We start from the raw sequence: 22096 nt of genomic DNA on the forward strand, positions 1-22096 counted from the left end.
GATTCTGCAGATTCCCAAAATAAAGGCAAAAAGATAAAATATGCCCAGCATTATCCACTTGCTTGTTTTAGACTTAGAGTGAATAGAGCTTTCTTTAAATAGGCATCTAAATGATTTTTGCTGTTGTTGCTAGTCATTTTTTTAAATACTGGGAACACTGAGTCTCAGTCTGAAAGACAACCTGAAATCTTAGAGGAGTAGCATATACCAATTCCCTACCACTCCCCGCCCCCAAAATCTAGTTGGTCTGAATTAACAGATTGATCCATTTTTCCATTTTTGGTGGGCAGATACTGTTTGTCTCATTTATCAGGAAAACTTAGAAGGGAGGAAGCCTTTAGAAGAATTTTTACTTGGAAATATAAGAAGACTAGTACGCAGGTTCGTCTTAATGCTTTTAAAATGAGCTTGTTGAAAGAAACGTTAACAATTCCAAAACGCAAATTAAATGAGTTTTAACTTTTTCCTCCCAAAAAGCCCAAAAATTATGGAGAGGAAATGAACAGGAAAAATTTTAAAGGTAAAAACAACTCTTCCTTGTACTAGTCCTTGGGTAGTTAGCATGTGAACTGGCTCTTTTCGTTAATTTCTTTGAAAACGGAATTTTGGTCCCAAGTCCGTTGGTACTTAGTATCTGCTCCGGCCTCCCCCTCTCTCCGAGCGGCTTCCCAGGCGGCCTCCACCCCTGGGAACCCTGCGGCCAGAGCGGCTGTAAGAATCACGCAGGGGAGGGCACCCCCTTTCCAAGGACGGGGAGAGCCCGCGGTCGGCTCTGCCTACCCGGTCGCGGCCCCTCGAGTAGCGATCACTACGGCCGCCGCCGTAACTGTCGCGGCCGCCGCCATAGGCGTCGGGCGAGCAGCCCCGGAACTCATCGTAGCGACCTCCTCCGCCGTAAGATAGTGGGGGCCCCCGCGCCGCGGCGGCGCTGCGCGGGTCTCCATAGCTCTCAAATAGGTCTCGGTAGAAGCCTCCGCTAGGATGGTCCGCGTAGTCCCGGTCGCGCCCCCCGTAGCCGTCCCGGTCGCCGTAGCCTCTCGACGGACAGTCGTCCCGGGCATTGGAGTGGCCGTAATCGCGGTAGGTGTACTCTCGAGGCGAGGGAGCAAATTCGCGGGGGTCGCGGGCGCTCGGGTAGTCTCGGCTCGAGTAGCTGTCTCTGGGCGAGTAGCCCTCCTCCCGGGGACTCAGGTAGGCGTCCCGGCGCAGGGGTGGCGGCTCCCGGCGCGGTGGGCCCGCATAGCCGTCTCGCCCCCGCGCGGCCGGGGTCCGCCCGCGCATTCCACTGCCACTGCGAGCCGGGCCCGAAGGCGCGGCCCTCTTGGGGGGCGGCCCGGCCCTGCGCGGCGGCGGCCCGCGCTTCATGGGCAGCTGGGCCCTGGAGGGCCGCGGGTCGAAATCGCTCGCGTAGCTGCCGTCGTCTGCCGGCCCGCCCCGGGATGGGGGTCGCCGCGGGCCAACGCCTCCCCCGCGGGTTCCTCCAAGGCCCCTCACGCGACCGCGGCTGCGTGATGGCGGCGGCGCGCCCCGCCGGCCGCTCTCAAAAGCCGGCTTGGTAGCCTGGGCCACCTTGATGGCCTTACCATCCAGGCTCTTGCCGTTCATATCTCTGGCGGCGGCCTTGGCGTCTGCAGGGCTGTCGAAGGTAACGAACGCGAAGCCCCTGGACTTGCTGGTTTCTCGATCTTTCATCAAGAGCACCTCACTGATGCGGCCATACTTGCCAAACGCGGCCTCAAGGCCTTTCTCGTCGGTTTCGGGATTGAGCCCGCCAATGAAAAGCTTCCCGGGGCGATCCGCCTCAACCATGTCTGCCGGTCGAGAGCTAGGTGGCTGGGGAAGGCGAGGGGGCGACGCCCGTCGTGGCCTGGGATCCGCTAGCTGATGACGGCTCCTACCGGTCGGCTGGCGCGTCGTCGCGGAACCGCGGTCAGCGTCCCGGCTGCGCAGGCGGAACGCTCGGGTGTGTGCCTTTGGGTCTGGGTGCGCAGTCCGGCCGGGCTCTTTCTAGACGTGATTGGCTGATGGCCTTCGGTCGCCGTCGAGGAAAGGCGGTGAAGCTTTGTGATTTTCCTTCCAGCTTTTAAACTTTGGCTTCATAACCTGGCCCTGGCTTACAGTCTTTAATTCACCCCTGAATTAAAGCTCAGTTGCAAAATTAAAAGACTTTTAAAAAAAAAAAATCCTTATTGGTCTTCATGACAGGAATTATAGTGCATTCTAATCCAATTTACCCAAACCATTTTCAAACACGAAAAAAAAAAACCGAAAATGAAATAAACGTTGAAAAATGAAATTTGTACGTAAAAGGCATTAAGAACAAGAATTTTTGCACTTGTCAATGGGAATGAGAAGACGATAGTGTGGAACTGGTTGCTGGAATAGGAAAAAAAGGGAGTCATTCTTTGGATTCATCAGTTTTCCCTTCTGCACCATTTTCTTCAATTTGTCAGCCTTTGGACGGCTCAGAGCTTTAATAAAAAGGTATTTCACAGAAAGCCATCTTTAGGAAGAATCAGGGAAAACATGAGAGCTCTTGGGTATTTATCAGAGTAGCACCTTAGCAAGCAGGCAAAATAAGCTGAAGCCTTTGCCTCTTCCTCTCAAAAGAGGAGGTATATCTCAGTGAAAAAGAACACTTTGGTTCAAAGAAAGTACACCATTCAAATTTGTTCCATATGATATTCTCTGAAATTAAGTGGAGAGTAACTTGGTGAACATAGCTTTGCTTGAGATTCTGATATCTAAAACCACTTTCTAAAAAAAATTAAAGTGTCTTTGGTGGCTTTTTAAAAAATAGTTTAAATTTTTCAAAGGCTGCTTTGTGAAAAGTTAACTGAATAGTCATGAGATGTGAATATTTGTGCGTTATATGTGTATGTGTACACATACATGTGCAAATATGTGTTAATCAGTTAACTACTGCAGTGGCTATACAGTGTTGAAAGACATTGTGAAAGCAGGCATTTTTATATTGACTTTAATGGGGATGTTTTAAGGCTTTAAGATTTTTTAAAGATGTACGAATGAAGTTAAATGCATCGCATCAGTTCGTGAGATAAGTTGCAGTAACAGATTTTATGAACTCATTATTTCATTTCCAAAGTAAGCCTACCTGTTTGGAATGTATTTATTTTTAAATAAAATTGTTTTTGTTTGCTCATACTTTACTTAGAAATTTTACATTTCTGGTTCATGAGTTCAAGATCTCACTGGGCTCTGTGTCAACAGCTCAGAGCCTGGAGCCTGCTTCCGATTCTATGTCTCTCTCTCTCTCTCTCTCTCCCACCCCCCAAAAAATAAAAAACATTTAAAAATTTGCCTAAAGAAAATTTACATTTGAGCATAAATGGCATTGGCCTATAACTTTCGTTCCCTTAGTGAGCTGGGGAGATATTTTGCCTCAATTTCTTTTAGTTTTTATTGAGATTTTTAAAAATTTCTTCTGCAGTTTTTTTTTTTGTAGGATATATTTTTCTAAGTGTTATTCATTTTTGTTTAATTTGAAATTTTGTTTTATGGATAGCTGTGTCCTATTTTGCTTTCTCTCTTTTGTAATCAGCCTTGCAAAAAACCGTTAAACGTTTTTATCTTTTCAAAGAACAAGCCTTTTTCTCTGTTGATAATCTGTTTTGATTTTGTTACAATTGTCATTCTTTTCTTTTTTCCACATTCTTTGGATTTACAGTTTGTATTATTTTTGTTCTAAATTTTTAGGTAAGACAGTGCATTCAGAGTTTTAAAAAACATTTCCTCTTGGGGTGCCTGGGTGGCTCAGTGGGTTGAATGTCTGACTTCAGCTCAGGTCATGATCTCACAGTTCGTGAGTCTGAGCCCCATGGCCTGCTTCAGATTCTGTGTCTCCCTCTCTCTCTCTACTCTTTCCCCACTCGTGCTCTGTCTCACATTAAAAATATATATATATTTCTTCTAATTATGGTATCTAAAACAACTTCTCTCTATATTACTTAACAGTATGTCCTGAGCTACAATACATGTATTTCACTGTTGTTCAGTTACTACCATTTTCTTATTTTCATTTCTTTCTTTCTTGACTCATGAATTATAAAGAAGTATTTTCAAGCTTTCAAACATACAGATTTTGGGAGTTATTTCTTAACATGTTTTGTATGATTTCCATTCTTTTGTTTTTGTTGAGACTTGTTTTGTGACCTGTTGTGAGTGAGTGAATATGTGTGTGTGCCTATCTGTCTAATGTTCTATATATGCATGAGAATGGTTTTTACCTTTACCATAATTGTGGCTTTGTCAAATTCTCTTTATTTTTATGCACATTTTTGCTTCATGCAATTTAAGATTATATTGTTGGATATATAAAAATTGAGAATTGCTATGTCTTTCTGACAAGTACCTTTAATATATAATTAATCCTCATCATCCATAACATTTTTATTTTAATGTTTTGCCTAGTACTTACATAGCTCAGTGTTTTTCAGATTTCTTTCTGCCAGCTTACTGTGTAATGTTAACCAAGCCTTTCTTGCCTTTCTTTTCCATCCTTCTTGCATTCTCTTGTATCAAATGACTTAGCTTTACTCCTTTCTTCTTTCTCTACTAATATGGAAGTTTTGCCTTCTATTTCTGTTCTTTCAATGTTTATTTTGAATGTTTTTACTTAGGGCTAACTTAGATATGTTTATTTATAGAATCTTAAATTTACTGCCTGATTAATTTTTATATATGCACCTATCCATGTAACCATGACCCATATCAAGATCTATAGCATTTCCATCACCCTAAATAGTTCCCTTGTGCCCCATTCAAAACAGTATGTTCCTCCTGGAGGTACCCACTTTTCTGACTTATATCAACCATAACTTGGTTTTTGCCTGCCCTTAAATTTTATATAAATGGAGACATATAGAATAAACTGTTATGTATCTGGCTTATCTCAGTATGTTATTTCTGTGATTCACCCATGTACTGCATGAACCAGTAGTCTGCTTTTTTATTTTCTAGTATTCACTATATGACTATACCACAGTTTATTTTTTCATTTTCCTGTTGATTGACAGGGGCTTGTTGGGGGTGGGAGTGATTCTTGTTTCCTCCAGTTCCCGCAGTGCTCCCCACCAGATCCAATCAGTCCACAATCCCAAAATACATCCAGACTGCATTCACTTAACTATTTCTGTACCGTTACCACCTTCATACAAACTATCACTACCTGAACAATAACATATACATATATACATGTACATATACATTTGGTTTTTGTCCCCAGTTCCTGGCACAGAGCTCCTAAAACCTTTGGGATTTCCTAAAGGATAGAGTATCTTTTGTTATTCATCAAAGCCCCTTTGACCACACCTGAATTTATGCTAGTAAGGTTACTCCTACTGGGGCTCCTAGTTTCAGGATGGGAACTGGTAGTCTAAGGAATCAACCCTGTGATTACAGGGTTAGAACTATGAGCTCTCCTCTACACACACACACACACACACACACACACACGGGAAAAGTGAGAGGCTAGAGATTTTTTTCTAATCTTTCTCTTTCCAGGCAAAGTATGGGCCGTCACATGTCTGAAATTTTTGTTCCCTTTTGTTCCAGGGCTCCTCTCAAACTAAAGAGCACTGGAGACAAAATGTCTCAATGCTTGCTGAGTCAGTCCAATTGTCCTGTCCCAGGGTCCACTGGTGGCTCCAATTCAGATCTGAGTAGGGGCACCATAGAAGTGTCAGAGAGAAGCAGCACCAGACAATTGTTGAAGATGACAAAACAGACCTAAGTATAACTTAAACTGTATAAACCGCGCTCAACTCCAACTCTGACAAAGGAGACATGTTTTTAAAGGGAAAACAGAGAGAGAAAAAAAGGGGTGACAGGGAAGTAAAAATGTGGGCTAAGGGGCTATGGGAAAATGAAAAAAATTACAGAAGAGGGTTGTGGAAAATTACTGAAAATGGTTTGGGAATGTGGATTGCGACAATATACATTTTGCAGTGTGGGAACATGTGCTTTCTTAAACAAAGATTCAGCATGGGGGCTGGGGTCACCTTTAAAGACATGCCCTAGCACAGGTGGAAACTAGGCTACACTTAGGGCAGATATCTTAGTGCAGTGTTTAGACAAGTCCTTTGTGCTGCATGGGATTTGACAGTTCACAGAGTGACTAATTTAGGGTGGTGTCTTTGGTTTTGAATGCTGCAGAATTGGACTGATACAGGACCCATGGCTCACTACTGAACAGTCACAGACGGCTATACATGATGGAGAAACATACAAGGTTATTCTCAAGAAAACAGCCAGCCTGGTCGATTGGTTAACACTGTAAAGTCTGAAAAGCAGAACAGTTCAACTCCTCCCATAAATGCCAAGTGGAACACCCCACGTGAAGCAGCTGATATGCTTCACATGTAAGCCATGTGGGACTGGCTTTATGATAATCAAGATATTCACCCACTGAACTTGCTGCTTATCCAGGTCATGGTAAACGCTAGGGGTTTAGGTTAGGGGGCCCTTTTGCTTGGGCATCTCATGTTACAAAATAGAACAGCAATCTGAAAAGCCTCATAGAATTTGTAACCTCAGCTTCCCCTCATGGGTCTTGTAGGTGCTAATAAAAATACTAACAATAAAATGGAGAAAGGCAGAGGGGAGAGTTAGGGGACTTGTCCCATGGTTATTAAGAAGTGACCTAAGTACAGAGAAGGACAAATACCATATGTTTGCACGTATAGGAGGATTAGGAGGAACTTGACAGAGGACCAAGGGGGAGAAGAAGGGCGGAAATGGTGGGGGAAAGGGAGAGAGGCAAACCATGAGAGACTCTTGAATGCTGACAAAAACTGAGGACTGATGGATGTGGGGGGAGGGGTGATGGGCATGAAGGAGGGCACTTTGGGGATGAGCACTGAGTGTTATGTAGAAACTAATTTGACAATAAACTATTTGTTAAAAAAAAAAAAAAAAAAAGAAGTGACCTAAGTAGTATAGACATTGATAGGGTTGTAACAAAGGTCTTAATGCAGCACTATCCAAGGCTGTGTGGACCAATGGGACCTACTGGTAGTCCTTCAATATCAAAGAGCCTCAAATAAATCTGCTCTATTTACCCCAGTTTAGAAGCATTTTTTAGCCTGAAAGTAAAGATTACAATGAGAAACCTGAACTGGAATCTACTGACGTAATAGTCGTGCAGATTAATCAAGATAAAGATTGACAAATGGCCTAGGTCCCTGGGCTGGACACCTGCTGGGGGCACCCAGGGGACACCAGTCTTATGAATGGATAAATGGTCAGGAGTGGAGAAGAGTAGTTTCTGAGACTTCTAGACAAGGGAACCTCATGCACTGGGGGGTCAAAACCCATTGGTGCATCCCTAACAGGAGCTGTAATCAGTCTGAAAGAATATAGAAATGTTAAGGGGTGAAAGAGTTGAAATGGAGGTTTGGGTAAAAACTGGAATTTTTACATAAAGTGATTGGGTCTCTGTGTCTCTTTTACCTGTAGTAAGTGGATGAATATTGTGTCCAGTAGGGGAATCGTATAATACAAAGAATGTCAATCCACCCTTCAAGCAATATAAGTGAGACATGCTAAATGGGGACAAATAAGACTGCCTGAGCCCACACAGTATAAAATAAAAACTGGAGTGCTGGTGTGGGAGAATTCTCTGTACCAGAGACCTAGGTGGAGTATAAACCGGGGCTATGGCAAAACCCTATGAATGCCCCACAGTAATGACTACTGAGATTTTGGGATAGAGAATTTCCATTTGAGAAGCAGTTACTAGCTTGCTATTGGACATTAACTGAATTGCCCCTATGACTGAAGGTTATAAATAATCTCATCACCTCACACCTATTAGGATAATTACTATCAAAGAATCAAAACAAACTAAACCCCATAAAATAATAAATGTTAGCAAGGACACAGAAAAACTGAAATGCTTTTGGTTTGTAGGTAGGAATGTAAAACAGTGCTGCCTCTATGGGAAACAGTATGGTGGTTCTTCAAAAAAAATCAAAATAGAATTACCGTATGATCCAGCAATCTCTAGGTATATACATATATATCTGGGTATAGATCCAAAGACTTGCAAACAGGGTCTCGGATATTTGTAAACCCATGTTCACAGCAACATTATTCACAATAGCCAAGAGATGGAAACAACTGCTTCAGATGAATGCACAGATGAATGGATAAACAAAATGTAATATTTATATATAATTCAACATTAGCATGAAAAAGGAAAGAAATCCTGACACCTGCTACAACATGGATAAACCTTGAGGACATTATGCCAAGTGAAACACGCCAGTCACAGAAAGACAAATACTGAATGATGGTTCCACTTATATGGGGTTTCTAGAATGGCCAAATTCATAGAAAGAGACAGCAGAGCAGTGGCTGCTGGGGGCTGGAGGGAGGGGAAATGAGCTGTTGTTTAATTGGTATAGAACTTTGATTTTGATGGAAAAGTTCCAGGGATTGGTTGCACAACAATGTGAATATACTTAACACTACTGAACTGTACACTTAAAAATGGTTATGATGCTAAACTTTATGTTATGTGTATTTAACCATAATTTTAAAATTTTTAAATAAAAAATAATCTTAAAACCTGAAACATCAGTAACATCTTGGGTTAGGTCAGAGAAACATGCCAATGGGGAGGGCAGTGCCCAGAAGTCTTCCATAATAAAATGGAGATGGTTTGTACAAGAATATGCTACCAGAAGAATGCAGAAAGTTGCCCAGTAGATCCACAAGCAGGCAGCTGGACTTTTCCCCTTGGAATGGCTTTAGGACCATATGAGGAGCTCCTGGATTTCATTCTGTGGACAGTGCCCTGTAAGCAGTTTCCTAACTGACCAACTAAAACCTGCTCAGTTTATGGATAGCAGTTCCAAGGTAAGTAGACAGTATTTTGTTCGGAAGACTAAAAACTGCTGGAGGAAGGCAAAAACAAATCTACTGGGGGTCTGAATCACATGCTGTTTACCTAGCAGTGACTGAAGAACTGAACAATGATAAAAGCCCCTAGATTTGAGCTTTTACTGACTCACGGGTGGTGTCCAATGGCCTGGCCATATGGTCAGGCAAAAGAGCAGTGGAAAACTGACTAATTAAAGAGATGCCCCTGGGGTACCTAGCTGGCTCAGTCAGTAGAGCATGTGACTCTTCTTGGGGTAATGAGTTCGAGCTCCACACTGGGCACAGATATTATTTAATAAATAAAAGTTTAAAAAAAGAGAAAGAGATGTCCCTAGGAGGCATGGCCCTATTGAAATCACTATGAGAATTTGAGGGATGCATTACAAGTAGGTATGTTGATGCCGATCAGAAGAACCAATCTGCCGGTTCAAAAGGTGACTGGAATTCACCAGTGGGTAGCCCTGTACTTGTTTGAGGAGGCTCCCTGTGTGCATGAAGTGAGTGTACATTGGAGGACTCCAGCAACGCAGATGTGGTCTGAATCTAGACATATTCCTCTCACACCTTTGGAGCACAAAATGCCACGAACAACTGTTCTGTCTGCCAAGAAAAGAGGGAGACTCCAGATGATATATGGCAGATTCCCTGGTGTCACATAACTGGCAAATGAAACTGATACTGCTGGCCAAAGGGTCTTAATAAGAATAGATACTGACTTTGAAGTAGACTTTGCTTACCCAGTGGTAGATGCAAATGTTCAGAGTACTGTAAAAGAACATTAGCAGAAGATACTGCACCAATTTGGATCATCAAGTCATATTTCTTCAGACCCAAGAACATACTTTATAGCCCGTAACGTCCAACAATGAGTAGAGAGGTATCTTCCTCAGTAATAGTTTGATAGAGAATTGGAATGGGCAATTAAAACACTGGTGATCTGAAACTGGGAGATAAAGGCATGAAGGGATGGCTTACATGACTTCATGAGTATGTGCTCACACCAACATAAGGAGGGCTTAACTGTCCTCACTAAAAAGACTTTTTTTTTTGTCTGGTGGATCTGGGGAAAAGGACTTGAAGAGGATGGTAGCATGACCATGCATCTTCCCAGTGGAAGATGACTAATGACTATAATTTTTTCTTTCTTCTCCTTATCACCTCAACTTTCTTTCTCTTACCTAATGGGTGCAGGACCAAGGCTTCAGCTGTTAAGTTCCAGAAGCAAGGATGATTCCTGAGAAATTATAACTATATTTTATTTCCTTAATGTTTTATTTATTTATTTTGAGAGAGAGAGAGAGAGAGAGAGAGAGAGAGAGGCAAAGTGAGAGGGAGGGAGGGAGGGAGAGAGGAAGAGAGAGATTCCCAAGCAGGCTCCCCAATGATAGCACAGAGCCCAATGCAGGGCTCGAGTTGACCTGAGCTGTGATCAAGAGTCTGGACACTTAACCAACTGAGCAACCCAGGTGCCCCTGTAACTGTATTTTAAACCTATGTCAGAATTCCTAAGGATCTGATGGGGTAAACCTTCACCCTAATTGGGAAAACCATGATTAGCCGTGTTTATGTCTATGTCTAATGGTAAAAAATACCCAATAATTCTGTATCTATGTAACCTTACTCTAAATAAATGGGAGTGGACTGAGGAGGTACTTATTAGACTAATACTGCTGTCTGCAGTCTAGAGCAGCACAGTGTGTGAACCTAACATCCCTTCTAAAGATGGTAAACTTTGGGTATAAATGGAAAGAAAATAAATAAATGGGTTCTATAATGAGGGAAACTCAAAATTACATTAACACATCAAAAGAGGCTTAAAGCGATAAATTATATTTTCTCTAAGCTTAGTTATAATAGATGCCTGAGAAATGAAGCTATAAAATTCTGAGACCACTTCTGCTTTTGGAACCTGCCAAGATCAAATAGAAGCCTGCAAACATGAACGGCCTCATCCTGGGAGATATTTCCATACCTGATGACCATGATGGCCTAGGCTGAATGGGACTCTAGTAATGTGCCAGTATCTTTTGACTTATTTTTCAGATTATGTTTACCATGATGAAATATGGCCTTACGTTATTGGTAAAATTATAATACTGATATTGATGGTCAGATGTAGTGGGAAATTGAGTTCAAAGCTTCCTCCCTCTACCCTACATTGACTCCTCCAAATGTTGCTGTTATCTGTTATGTTCAGACAGATATGATCTTTTTGTTATAAGGGATCCATGGTCAAAGACTATGGGGTGGCCTGGGATACAATGAAAAACATATTTAATCTTCGTCCAAAACACTTGGAATTTCCTAAGCAATAGACATGTCTTTTGTTACCCATAAAGAAACCCTTTCTGCTATACCTGAGTTTATCCTAATGGTATAACTCCTAGTGGGGCCCCTAAATAGCTTCAGGATGTTGGATGGTCACCAGAGGAAATAGCCATGTGATTAGAGGGCTAAAACCTGACTCTGGAAAGCGGAAAGGGCCTGAAGACTGGGTTCAATCACCAATGCCAATAATTTCATTAATCATGCTTCTTCAGTGAGACCTCATATGAAAACCCTAAACAAGAGAGTTCAGGGAATTTCCCATGTGGTGAACACATGGATGTGCTGGGAGGGCCACTGGCCTTGAGGGGATGTGGAAGCTGCTCGAACTTGCCTTATGTACCTCTTAATCTGGTTGTATTTGCATCCTTCATAATAAACTGTAATCATAAGTATAGCCCTTTACTGAGTTCTGTGGGTCCTTCTAGCTAATTATGGAACCTGAAAGGATTGTAGGAATTCCTAAATTTGTAGTTGGCCAGGAGGTTATTGTAGTAACCAAGGAGAGACAGTGTGTCATTTGCCAAGAATAGTTCTCAATTCTCTGACACCAACAGGGTGTCCTACAGTTCAATGCATTTCTGACACAAATTCCCCAGAGTTATCACAGCCCCTACAGCTTAAGGGCTCAGCCCAGCAAAAATGCTCTTATTCACATGCCAGCTACATGTGGGGTCCCCAAGCCACTTAATTTCTGCCCTGCTAAGTACAATGAAGAGGTTCTAACATACATGGCTTTAAGTTCTAACACTCCTGGCCTGGGCAACTCATTCTGAAATACTACTTTTAAGTAATAATTACAATTTCTGAAATTGAAAAATTATATTAAATAGATGAGTATTTTGTGTATTTATATCTGTCCCTCACATATACATGAAAAAGAATGCCAATAAAATTTTTCACTCCTTTTACAACTACTGGCAGCAAACAGTACTAGATCTGAATAGTTAATATAGATGTGAATACTACTGGACAGAGAAATGTAGTGTTTAAATGGGGTATCTCTCCATCAGATGGGAGCCCCCAAATGTGGGGCAACAATCAGCCTATGGCTTGGAAGGTGAAAGAATTAACCTGAGGCAGAACAAAGAAGACAGAAGTTTACTCAGTACAACTCAAGGGAACAGAAGGCAGAACAGCAGAGAAGAGGCTGTCTGCCTTGAGGCAGTGGGCATGGAACACACGTCAAGGGCTAGGTGGGCAGGACAGCAAAGGAGAGGCCATCTGCCAAGGAGGCAGAAGGTGTGGATGGTTTTGAAAGGGGAAAGGTGAGGGGAGGTATGGTGATGCATGGAATTCTCCTTTTGGTAACTCTGCCTAGTCATAAGTAGCCCATTGGTCATTTAGGGCCTATGGATATTTTTGAGGTGGGTTGCCTGATGGCCCTGTCTGTATTCAGCCAGGTAGTCATGTGTGGGTCCTTTCTACAGTCCATTGCTCAAGCCTGTTTGCCTAAAAGCCACCTTTACAGGGAGGGTACATTAAAGAAAGGAAAGCCAGGCAAAGGGGGTGCAGAGAGATTCCCTATGGAGTATCTCACTGGCTACAGTATCCTCCACAAGAGTAACTGAGACAGGGAACCCTAGATGGGGACTTAGTGGATAGTGAAGCTCCGAGATGAAAAAAAGAATCTATCCACTATCAGGGAATAAAGATGACATTTAGAGTAAAAGAAGAATCACCTTCCTCCAATAACAATCATCATCTCTGCAAAGGGCTACGTCTTGACGAGGAGTTGGAGTGTACAAAGGAACTACCATGAAGGTCCCCATTTCTTCAGGGTTGAAATAATCAACTGAATGAGATCCACATCATTCCTAAGAAAAAGGTCAGGGGAGTATCTCTGGAAGCAGCACCAATATCTGTGGCCTGGGACCCTACATTCATTTCCAGTATTTTCAGGGACTGAATTTTGGCCCAACCATCCAGATACACGGAGTGATCTCACAGCTCTGTACTATGCCACAAGCTTCTTGACAGTGAGGAGGCAGCTTCCTGCTCACTCTGCAGCTTGGGAACTGCCTTTTAAAAATTTTTTTTTCTTAAATAGTTTATTGTCAAGTTGGTTTCCATATAACACCCAGTGCTCATCCCAACAAGTGTCCTCCTCTGTGCCCATCACCCCCCTTCCCCTCTCTCCCATGCCCATCAGCCCTCAGTTTGATTCAATAACCAAGAGTCTCTCATGGTTTGCCTCCCTCCCTCTCTCTATTTTTCCCCTTCTCCCCCATAGTCCTCCATTAAGTTCCTAATCCACCTATATGTGCAAACATATGGTATCTGTCAAATGTTAATTTTTTAAATTGTAGCAAAGTACACCTAACATGAAATTTGCCATCTTAACCATTTTTAGGTATACAATTCAGTAGTTGTTGATGTTGTGGTTTATTATATATTTTGGTCTTGGTCCATAGTTTCCTGCTCAGAGCTCCTAAAACCCTTGGCATTTCCTGAGGAACAAGAGCAATAGGATCATCTTTTAATATTTAGCCTTTTGTCATAGATTCTTGAAATAGCTTCAGGACCATAATGGTGAAAGGAGTGTCTTATTATTCATAACAAGCCCCTTTCAACCACACCTAAGTTTATCATGTTAATGAGGTAACTTTGGAAAGGACTTGAGGATGGAGTCTGGTTGCCAAGGGAACCAACCATAGGATTAGAGGGCTGGAATTTCCAGGCCTAACCTAACCCCAACCTCATTGGAGGGGAGAGGGGCTGGATATTGATTAACTCATTAGCTAAGGTGATTGAACTCAATCGCACATATGTAATGAAACCTCCACAAAAACCCAAAAGCACTGGGTTTGGAGAGCTTCCAGGCTGGTGAAAAGGAGGAGGTGCTCAGAGAGAGCTTGGAGATAATGCACCCTTTCCCCACAAGTTGCCCTAAACTTATCTTCCATCTGATTATTCCTGAACTAAGGAATATTCTGTAACAAACTGGTAACTTAATAATTAAAATGTTTTCCTCGGGCTTAAGACACTGAAGCAAATAATCAAAAATGAAGGGGGGTCCTGAGAACCTCTGCTCCATAGCCAATGAGTCAGAAGCAGAGGTCCAATCCAGACTTGTGACTGGCATCTTAAAGAGCAGGGAGGAGGGGCAGTGATGCAGGAGCTTTCAACCTGTGGGATCTGAGGCTATCCCCAGGTGGGTAGTGTTAGAATTGAGTTGAATTGTAGGATACTCAGCTCGTGTTGGAGAGTTGCTGGATGTGTACACATGTAATGATTGGAAGTGTCAGAAGTAGAGTAGTATTCAGAGTATTGTGTTTGATGTAAATGAAAATAAGAGTTTCTCTTTACAGTAGCATTAAGTACATTCACATTGTGAAACCAATCTCCAGAATTCTTTTCATCTGGCAAAACTGAGACTATACCCATTAAACAACTCCACATTCTCTCCAGCCCCTGGCTACCACCTTTGTACTTTCTGTTTCTATGAATCTATTAGTAACCACTCATTTATTCAAATAGCATGAACCAAAACATTTATGTTCCTCTTAATTCTAAGATATTTGGGGCGCCTGGGTGGCTCAGTTGGTTGAGCATCCAACTTCGGCTCAGGTCATGATCTCACAGTTCGTGAGTCTGAGCCCCTCATAGGGCTCTGTGCTGACAGCTCAGAGCCTAAAGTTCTGTTTCGCCCTCTCTCTGCCCCTCCCTTGCTCACACTCAGTCTCTGTCTCTGAAAAATAAACATTAAAAAAATTTTTTTTAAATACTTAATATTATTTTGGTGAATGATAACAGGTATCTCCAGTTTTAGGAAATCCGTTTCTGCCCAACTTTAGGAAAGCGGCTTCACAGATTGGGAACTCAGCTTTATTATGAGTGGCCAAATTGCCCATGCAGAAAAGATCTGAGAACTAGAAGTAATGCAAGCCACTGCGGCCTCTGAGCGCTGTCCAGGGTCCTGCTTTCTCTGGCTACATAGACCAGGGTTAGGGTAGCCTCCTTACCAAGCACGTCCACGCCGCTAATGGCGTCCCAGGCGGAATTCTGAGGATGCCTGGCTCAGGGTCACAAGCTCTGGGAGCTTACTACCCGACCTGCGACTCCCGCTCCCCGCAAGCCTGAGCAGAAAGCTCCCTGAACGGTCGAAAGCTTAGGCTCGCCAGCGTCGCAGCGCTCCCGGTGCACCTGTGCACCCTACCCTAGCCTCCCCAACCTGCTAAATTCGCCTTCTCCCCTTCTACCTCGCCACAACCGCGGACACTACACACAAATCTTCCGACTCCGCCTCTGCCTCCCTTCCAGGCCTCCTCCCAGGACCTGAGGGCAGATTCGCCAAACTTAATTCACAAAAGCCAGCTGAAAAAGAAGCACCCTCCTCTCCACCGGGGTTGGAATCCAGGGACTACTGCACTATGGGGAGAATGCAAATTCAGGAGTTTCCTAAGAAAGGGGCTTTCTCAAACTGTGGGAGTCTGGCTTTTCCCAGGATAACAAGATCACCAACTTCATGGGGTTGCTAGTAAGTTGGATAGTAATACAGATATCCTCAGGAGAAGTGAGGTATTTTTGCTTTCATTCATTGAGAGCCCACATTGCCAAGACACTGTGTTGTGGGCTGGAAATAAAACAGTAAAGAGCCATGGTCCTGCCCACACTGAAATTACAGTGTTGATGAAAACAGACAATAAGGAAATCTTCGCGAAGTTTTAGGAAATAAAGAAACACCAATGCTTTGTTACGAAAGGGGGACAGGCAGTGGTACTTCAGACTGTAGCGCTCAACCTTTCTGACAAGTGATATTTAAACGGCAGTGTAACTCTGGAAAACAGTATGGAGTTTCTTCAAAAAAATAAAAAAAGAACTACCCTACAACCCAGCAATTTCACTACTAGGTCCTTATCCAAAGGATACAAAAAGGCTGATTCGAAGAGGCCCATGAAATCCAATATTTATAGCAGCACTATCAACAATAACCAAAGTATGGAAAAAGTCCACATGTCCATGGACTGAAGAATGGATAAAATATATATGTATATATACACACACACACACAATGGAATGTTACTCTGTGATCAGAAAGAATGAAATCTTGCCATTTGCAAATATGTGAATTGAACTATAGGGTATTAGGCTAAGTGAAATAAGTCAGAGAAAGACATATATGTTTTCACTCATACGTGGAACTTAAGAAACAAAACAGATTAACATAGAGGAAAAGCAGCAAAAATAAGATAAACACAGAGAGGGAGACAAAACATAAGAGACTTTTTTTTGAATTTTTTAAGTGTTTTTATTTATTTTTGAGAGAGAGAGACAGCGTGATCAGGGGAGGGCCAGAGAGAGAGGGAGACACAGAATCTGAAGCAGGCTCCAGGCTCTGAGCTAGCTGTTAGCACAGAGCCCGACGCGGGGCTCGAACCCACAAACAGTGAGATCGTGACTGGAGCCGAAGTCAGACGCTTAACCGACCGAGCCACTCAGGTGCCCCCATAAGAAACTCTTAAATACAGAGAACAAACTGAGGGTTGCTAGCAGGGTGTTGGGTGGGGGGATGGGCTAAATGGGTGATGGGTATTAAGAAGGGCACCTGCTGGGATAAGCACTGGGTGTTCTATGTAAATGATGAATCACTAAATTATCCCTGAAATAAGTATTACACTATGTTAACTAACTTGGATTTAAATTTAAGAATTTGAGGGGGATGATCATGTAGAAACCTGATAGCAATGCAAATGATTCTTGTCAGCTAGCAGTGCAAATGATTGCTGTAAACTTGAAAAGATAACCCCAAAGGTTATTTATTACCTTGTTGGACATTAACCAGTTTTATACTTCCCTTGAAATGTTATTTTAACTTTTTTTTAAAAATGCCATTTCTGATGGCTATATAAACCTTTGTTCCTCAAATGCTTTAAAATTTTTTTTTACATTTATTTATTTTTGAGAGACTTCAATGCTTTTTAAAGCAACGCCTCACTGATTCTCTTACTACTGCATTGAGGAGTCTTGGGACAAGCGCTCATTCTGCATTGAAGTAAGAGCCATGATTTTAAGTCCTTGAAAATTGTATTTTACTGCATCAATGGATACATACATGCTGGACCAGTTAGAGTCTTTGGAAGACATTTTAAACCAAAGTAGTGGAATACAAGAACTCTTTTTTCATTGGTTGCTAAGCTGGCAATAGGGGAGTTCAAATCTGCCTGTGACATAGTTCTATCACATTCACCCCATAACCATGGCTGCAAAATATCTAAAGCAAAAATTTAAAGTATCGGGGGGGTGGGAATTCCATCATATTAGAAGACTTATTCTAACACTGGGAGAAAAAAATTTTTTTTTCTTTTTTAATTTGAGGAAACAAGTGAGCACACCAGCAGGGGAGAGGGGGAGAGGGAGAGAGCATCTTAAGTAGGCCCCATCCTTAGCATGGAGCCCAACGTGGGGCTTGACCCCATGACCCTGGGATCATGACCCAAGCTGAAATCAAGAGTCAGAGGCTCAACTGATGGAACCACCCAGGGGCCCCTAGAAGAAAATAGTCTTAATAATTGAGAGATTAAACAGCAAAGATTAGTAGAGGATGATTTGAAATACAAGGATTAATGGGTGTGTATGTGTATATATATGTACAGGCACTCAGTTATGGGGAAGTGTACATTCTTTTCAAGCACACATAGAAAACTGGTTTATTTAATAGGCTATAAAGTCTATTTTAACTAATTTCAAAAAATATTTTCAAACAGAACACACTATCTGTTCATAACTCAATTAGGCTAAAAATAACAAAAAGAGAACTTTAAAAACTCTTAAGTCTGGAAATTATAAACACACTTCTATTGAGAAGGAAAGCTGGTAAATGCAGATTAAAAGGGCCAGCCAGATATCCAAGGCCGGATATTCCCCTTGTATGCCTTTAGCTTCTGCAGTCTTGTTTGCCTCTTGTATCAGCCCACAGCCAGGAACCAGAAGCTTGACTATACTAGTCCCGCCCAACGTGGAAGCACATATGTGTAAAATATCAGTAAAACAAGAGCCGGATGCTCAGCCTGGAAGGAACTCTGTTGGGCTGGCACCCATCCAAAATAAACAGTCTTTTCTGATTCCTGGATGTATGTCACTTGTCTCTTCCTGGGCGCTGAGTATTTGCTGTAACACTATGTGATATATGGGTCACAGAAAAAAAATATTCGGACATGAACGCTAATGAAAATATTCCATATTCAAACATGGGAATTCGACTAAAATATAAATGGAGGGAAATTTACAGCCTTAATACTTGTAATAAAAAGGCTAGAAATCAGTAAGAATCTAAGTTAAGAAGTTAGCATTCTGACAGCAATTTAAAATGTAACAGAAAAATTTACTAAATAAATTTATTTAAAAAACAAAATGGGGTGCCTGGGTGGCTCAGTGGGTTAAGCATCTGACTCTTGATTTGGGCTCAAGTCATGGTCTCACAGTTCATGAAATCGAGCCATGTGTCAGGCTCTGTGCTGACAGCTTGGAGCCTGGTCGAGATTCCCCCTCCTCTGTGCCTCTCCCCTGCTTTTGTGCATGTGCTCTCAAAATCTATAAACTTAAAAAAATAAAAATACAAAAACTTTAAGAATAAAAAATAAGGAACCAACAAAGCTGAAGTTTGTTTTGATCACCCTATTTGATTCTTTGACTATCCTTTTTGCCTCCTTCACTAGACTATTTGAAATTTCAAACCCTTCCTTCTCCAGGGCAGGACTTAGAATGAGGGGAGTGACTTGGGTGATATACAGAATTTAAGGAGATATGGAAAAATTCAATCAAGATAAACATTTTAGTGGAAGGGTGCCTGGGTGACTCAGTAGTTAAGCATCTGACTTTCACTCAGGTCATAATCTCACAGTTTGTGAGTTCGAATCCCACATCCCTGTTTTCGGTCAGCTCAAGCCCCACTTCAGGTAAAAACACAAGCCTCAGGTGAGCCCCATTTCTCTCTCTCTGTCTCTCTCTCTCTCTCTGCTCCTTGCTCACTTGAGCCCTCTCTTGCTCAAAAAAAAAAAAAATCTTTTAGTGGAATATTCTGTAAATCAAAAGTAACAAATATCCACGATAACCAAATACCACAAATTTAAAGACTGCATCTGACCCTGCACTTGTACTACATCCATCCTAGCCCCCACCTGCCTCCAGTAAGTGCCTCACTCCCATCACCCTAATCCTGACCAATGGGTTATCTGATAGCAGTGACACCAGCCATGTTTCCAAAATTTAAATGACAGTGCTTCTAGTATATGGTTATAGTTCAGGGTAAAAATTCCTTATCGTGTTATTAAAGTACCCAACCAAAACACAAGACTGAATTTTATTAAGTGCCTTATTAACTTTTACTGAAGTGATTTATCTGGTTTTTCTCCATCAACCGATATAGTATATCATAACATTCCTAATATTTGTCCTCTCTTGCACTTCTGTTGTAAATCATAATATTTGTGGTATATATACTTTTAAAGCTTTTATTTTTTAAGTAAGCTCTGCACTCAACATGGGGCTCAAACTCATGACCTGTAGATCAAGAGTCACATGCTCTATCAACTGAGCCAGCCAGGTGCCCCATTCATGGTATCTTAAAATGAATTTTGGAATTTTCAAATACTTATATTTAGTCTATGCATATGTATTCATAAGTAACATCCAATTGTGAATTTCCTTCTGGTGCTTTTTGAGGTTCTACTATCAAAGTTTTGTAGCTTTATTTAAAAAAAATTGTGAAGTTACCTTCCTCAATGATACTCTGAAATGGTTTAAAAAAAACAGGAACTTTCCTTTCCCTGAAAGTTTGATAGAAATCACCTTGATAAGAAGCATTTATTAACTCCTTTGTTGGAGTTGTACTTGGGAAGCTTGAAAATCTTACTTTCTATGAAGGAGAAGATGCTCACTGCAGCCCAAGACTGCACTGTGATGGGAATGCCACTTCCTGGCTGCAGACTTTCTTTTGTTTGTTATGATGGCCCCAGACGAGCTGTCTCTAGCCAGTATGACTGTCAACACTGAGAATCAGCCTTGACAGTGACCTCCCCTAGGCATCACGGGTGTAGATATCAGCTCCAGTAACATGACCTGAGAATTTTCCCATGACTGCCACTTGCCCCCTTCTAACTGCCATGGTCCACTCTTACCTCCAGCTCTGCACATTGACTCAGGGGCTATTATACCACCTAAGAGGCTTTCTTATCTCCTATAGACAGTCTACCACAGACTATCAATTTTTTCTCCCTAAGGAAGGCCACAAATTCTTTGACACTAGGCCCATCAAAAAGAAATGACTGCCCTTGCACTTGGGCTGGCCTCACTGTTCTGACCAATAGAGTAAGACAGAAGTGACTTCATGCCAGTGCTGGGCCTAACTTTCAAGTGAACGGGCAGCTTCCACTTGGCCTCTTTAAGCCCTAAAGCCCCATCAGAGAACTCCATTTTCCCTGCTGGAGAGATCATATGGAGAGTGCCTGAGACTAGAGGGAAGAGGTGCCCAGTCAACCCTAGCATTCCAGCCACCCCTGCCTAGGTACCAGGCATGTGAGTGAAGTCACCCTAGATCCCCCAGAGCTACATGGCTACTAGCTGAATACCACAAAGGGACTCCAAGTGATGTTGATGTGTGGAGCATAAGAAATGCTTAGCTGAGCCCTTTCTGAATTCTAAGCTACCAAGTCATGAGACAGAACATAGTAGTTACTGCTTTAAGCCACTACATTTTGGGATGATTTTTCACATAGCAAGAGATAATTAAAAGTCTTTCACAGAAAATGTTACTGTGTCGGGTTTCAGCCAAATGGAGGAACAGGTTTTTAGCTCTAAGACCAACAATCTTATATCTATTTACATCTTCGCAACAGGCTGCAGAAAACGTTCACTGAGGAAGTAGACTCCCATTCTAATTGAGATCAGCAATTCTCACATAGTAAGGTACCTAAAGGTTGCCTGGGAAATTATGTAAAATACAAGTTCCTAGGACCTTGAGATAATCTGATTCAGTAAGTCCAACATGGGCTCTAGGAAACTGCATTTTAGAAACACCCAAGTAATTTATACACAGTTGTCCCAGGAACACTCACGGAGAAGCATTGGGTAAAGCAAGCCATAGATGGCAAGGCTGTGAAGGAAGCCATCGGTGGGAGAGAGAGAAAGAGAAATAGGTGCTCTAACATAATCTTCCCTCGGCTCATCCTCCAGTCTCATTTCTAGGCTTCTCACACTGGAATTCTTAAACTCTGCATTCAATTAAAAACATGTTACACCTTTCACTGAGCTTTAGGTTTCTCATTTTATTTTAGCCTCTCAACCCCCATGTGAAGTAGAACAGATCTTTTCCAGAGAAGTGACTCACCTACATCTAACAGACATCAAACACAGTATGTCTGGGCATAAAGCATCTAAAGCTAAGAGTCCCAGGCCTTGTCACTCTGAGGCATTTTACTATTTAAAAGAACATCAGGTTCTTCAAATCAGGGACACCGCCACCAGGAACCATCTTCGTCACTGTGATCATTATAGTCGCGCACAAAGATGAGCTGTGGATTGCTAACTCGCACAGCTTCCAGCAGTTTCTGGGCTTCCTCATCAAATGCCTCTTTGCACACCCTGAGAAAACAAGGGAACACCTCTTCTCACACTCTGTTTTCCCACTGAAGAATTCATTTCTCAGAGAAAGACTGTTAGAGACAGAAAGGAACATGACTGGGAAGTGGGGCAAGGGGAGTGTGAGGGGTACACTGAGGGAGTGCAGCAGAGGAAAGACAACGGAACACAGAGTAGAAAGAAAAATAGATTAAAATTGAAGAGGATCCTCTGATAGCCTTTTTCTACTCAAGCAAAATACTACTTCTAACACTAACAACCAGTAACACAGAACATGGTTTGCTGTTAT

At 42.2% G+C, this 22096-nt stretch overlaps 2 protein-coding genes across 2 annotated transcripts in view; both read right to left on the bottom strand.

Moving 5' to 3' along the window:
• Positions 1–382: 382 nt before the first annotated feature.
• On the bottom strand, positions 383–2159 carry RBMXL2 (RBMX like 2). The gene has a single exon (XM_039225172.1). The coding sequence runs from the start codon at positions 1807–1809 to the stop codon at positions 628–630; it is 1182 nt and encodes a 393-aa protein (XP_039081103.1). The 5' UTR covers positions 1810–2159; the 3' UTR covers positions 383–627.
• A 19349-nt stretch (positions 2160–21508) lies between these two features.
• The window catches only part of NLRP14 (NLR family pyrin domain containing 14), a 39427-nt gene continuing 38839 nt past the window's right edge, over positions 21509–22096 (bottom strand). The window contains exon 11 of the mRNA XM_039225173.1: positions 21509–21810. Coding sequence (XP_039081104.1) covers positions 21675–21810 — 136 coding nt within the window. The 3' untranslated portion in view covers positions 21509–21674. The remainder of the gene's footprint in view (positions 21811–22096) is intronic.

This window comes from Hyaena hyaena, unplaced genomic scaffold (genome assembly GCF_003009895.1).
Source record: "Hyaena hyaena isolate Hyena2069 unplaced genomic scaffold, ASM300989v1 scaffold_1969, whole genome shotgun sequence".
Lineage (NCBI taxonomy): Eukaryota > Metazoa > Chordata > Mammalia > Carnivora > Hyaenidae > Hyaena > Hyaena hyaena.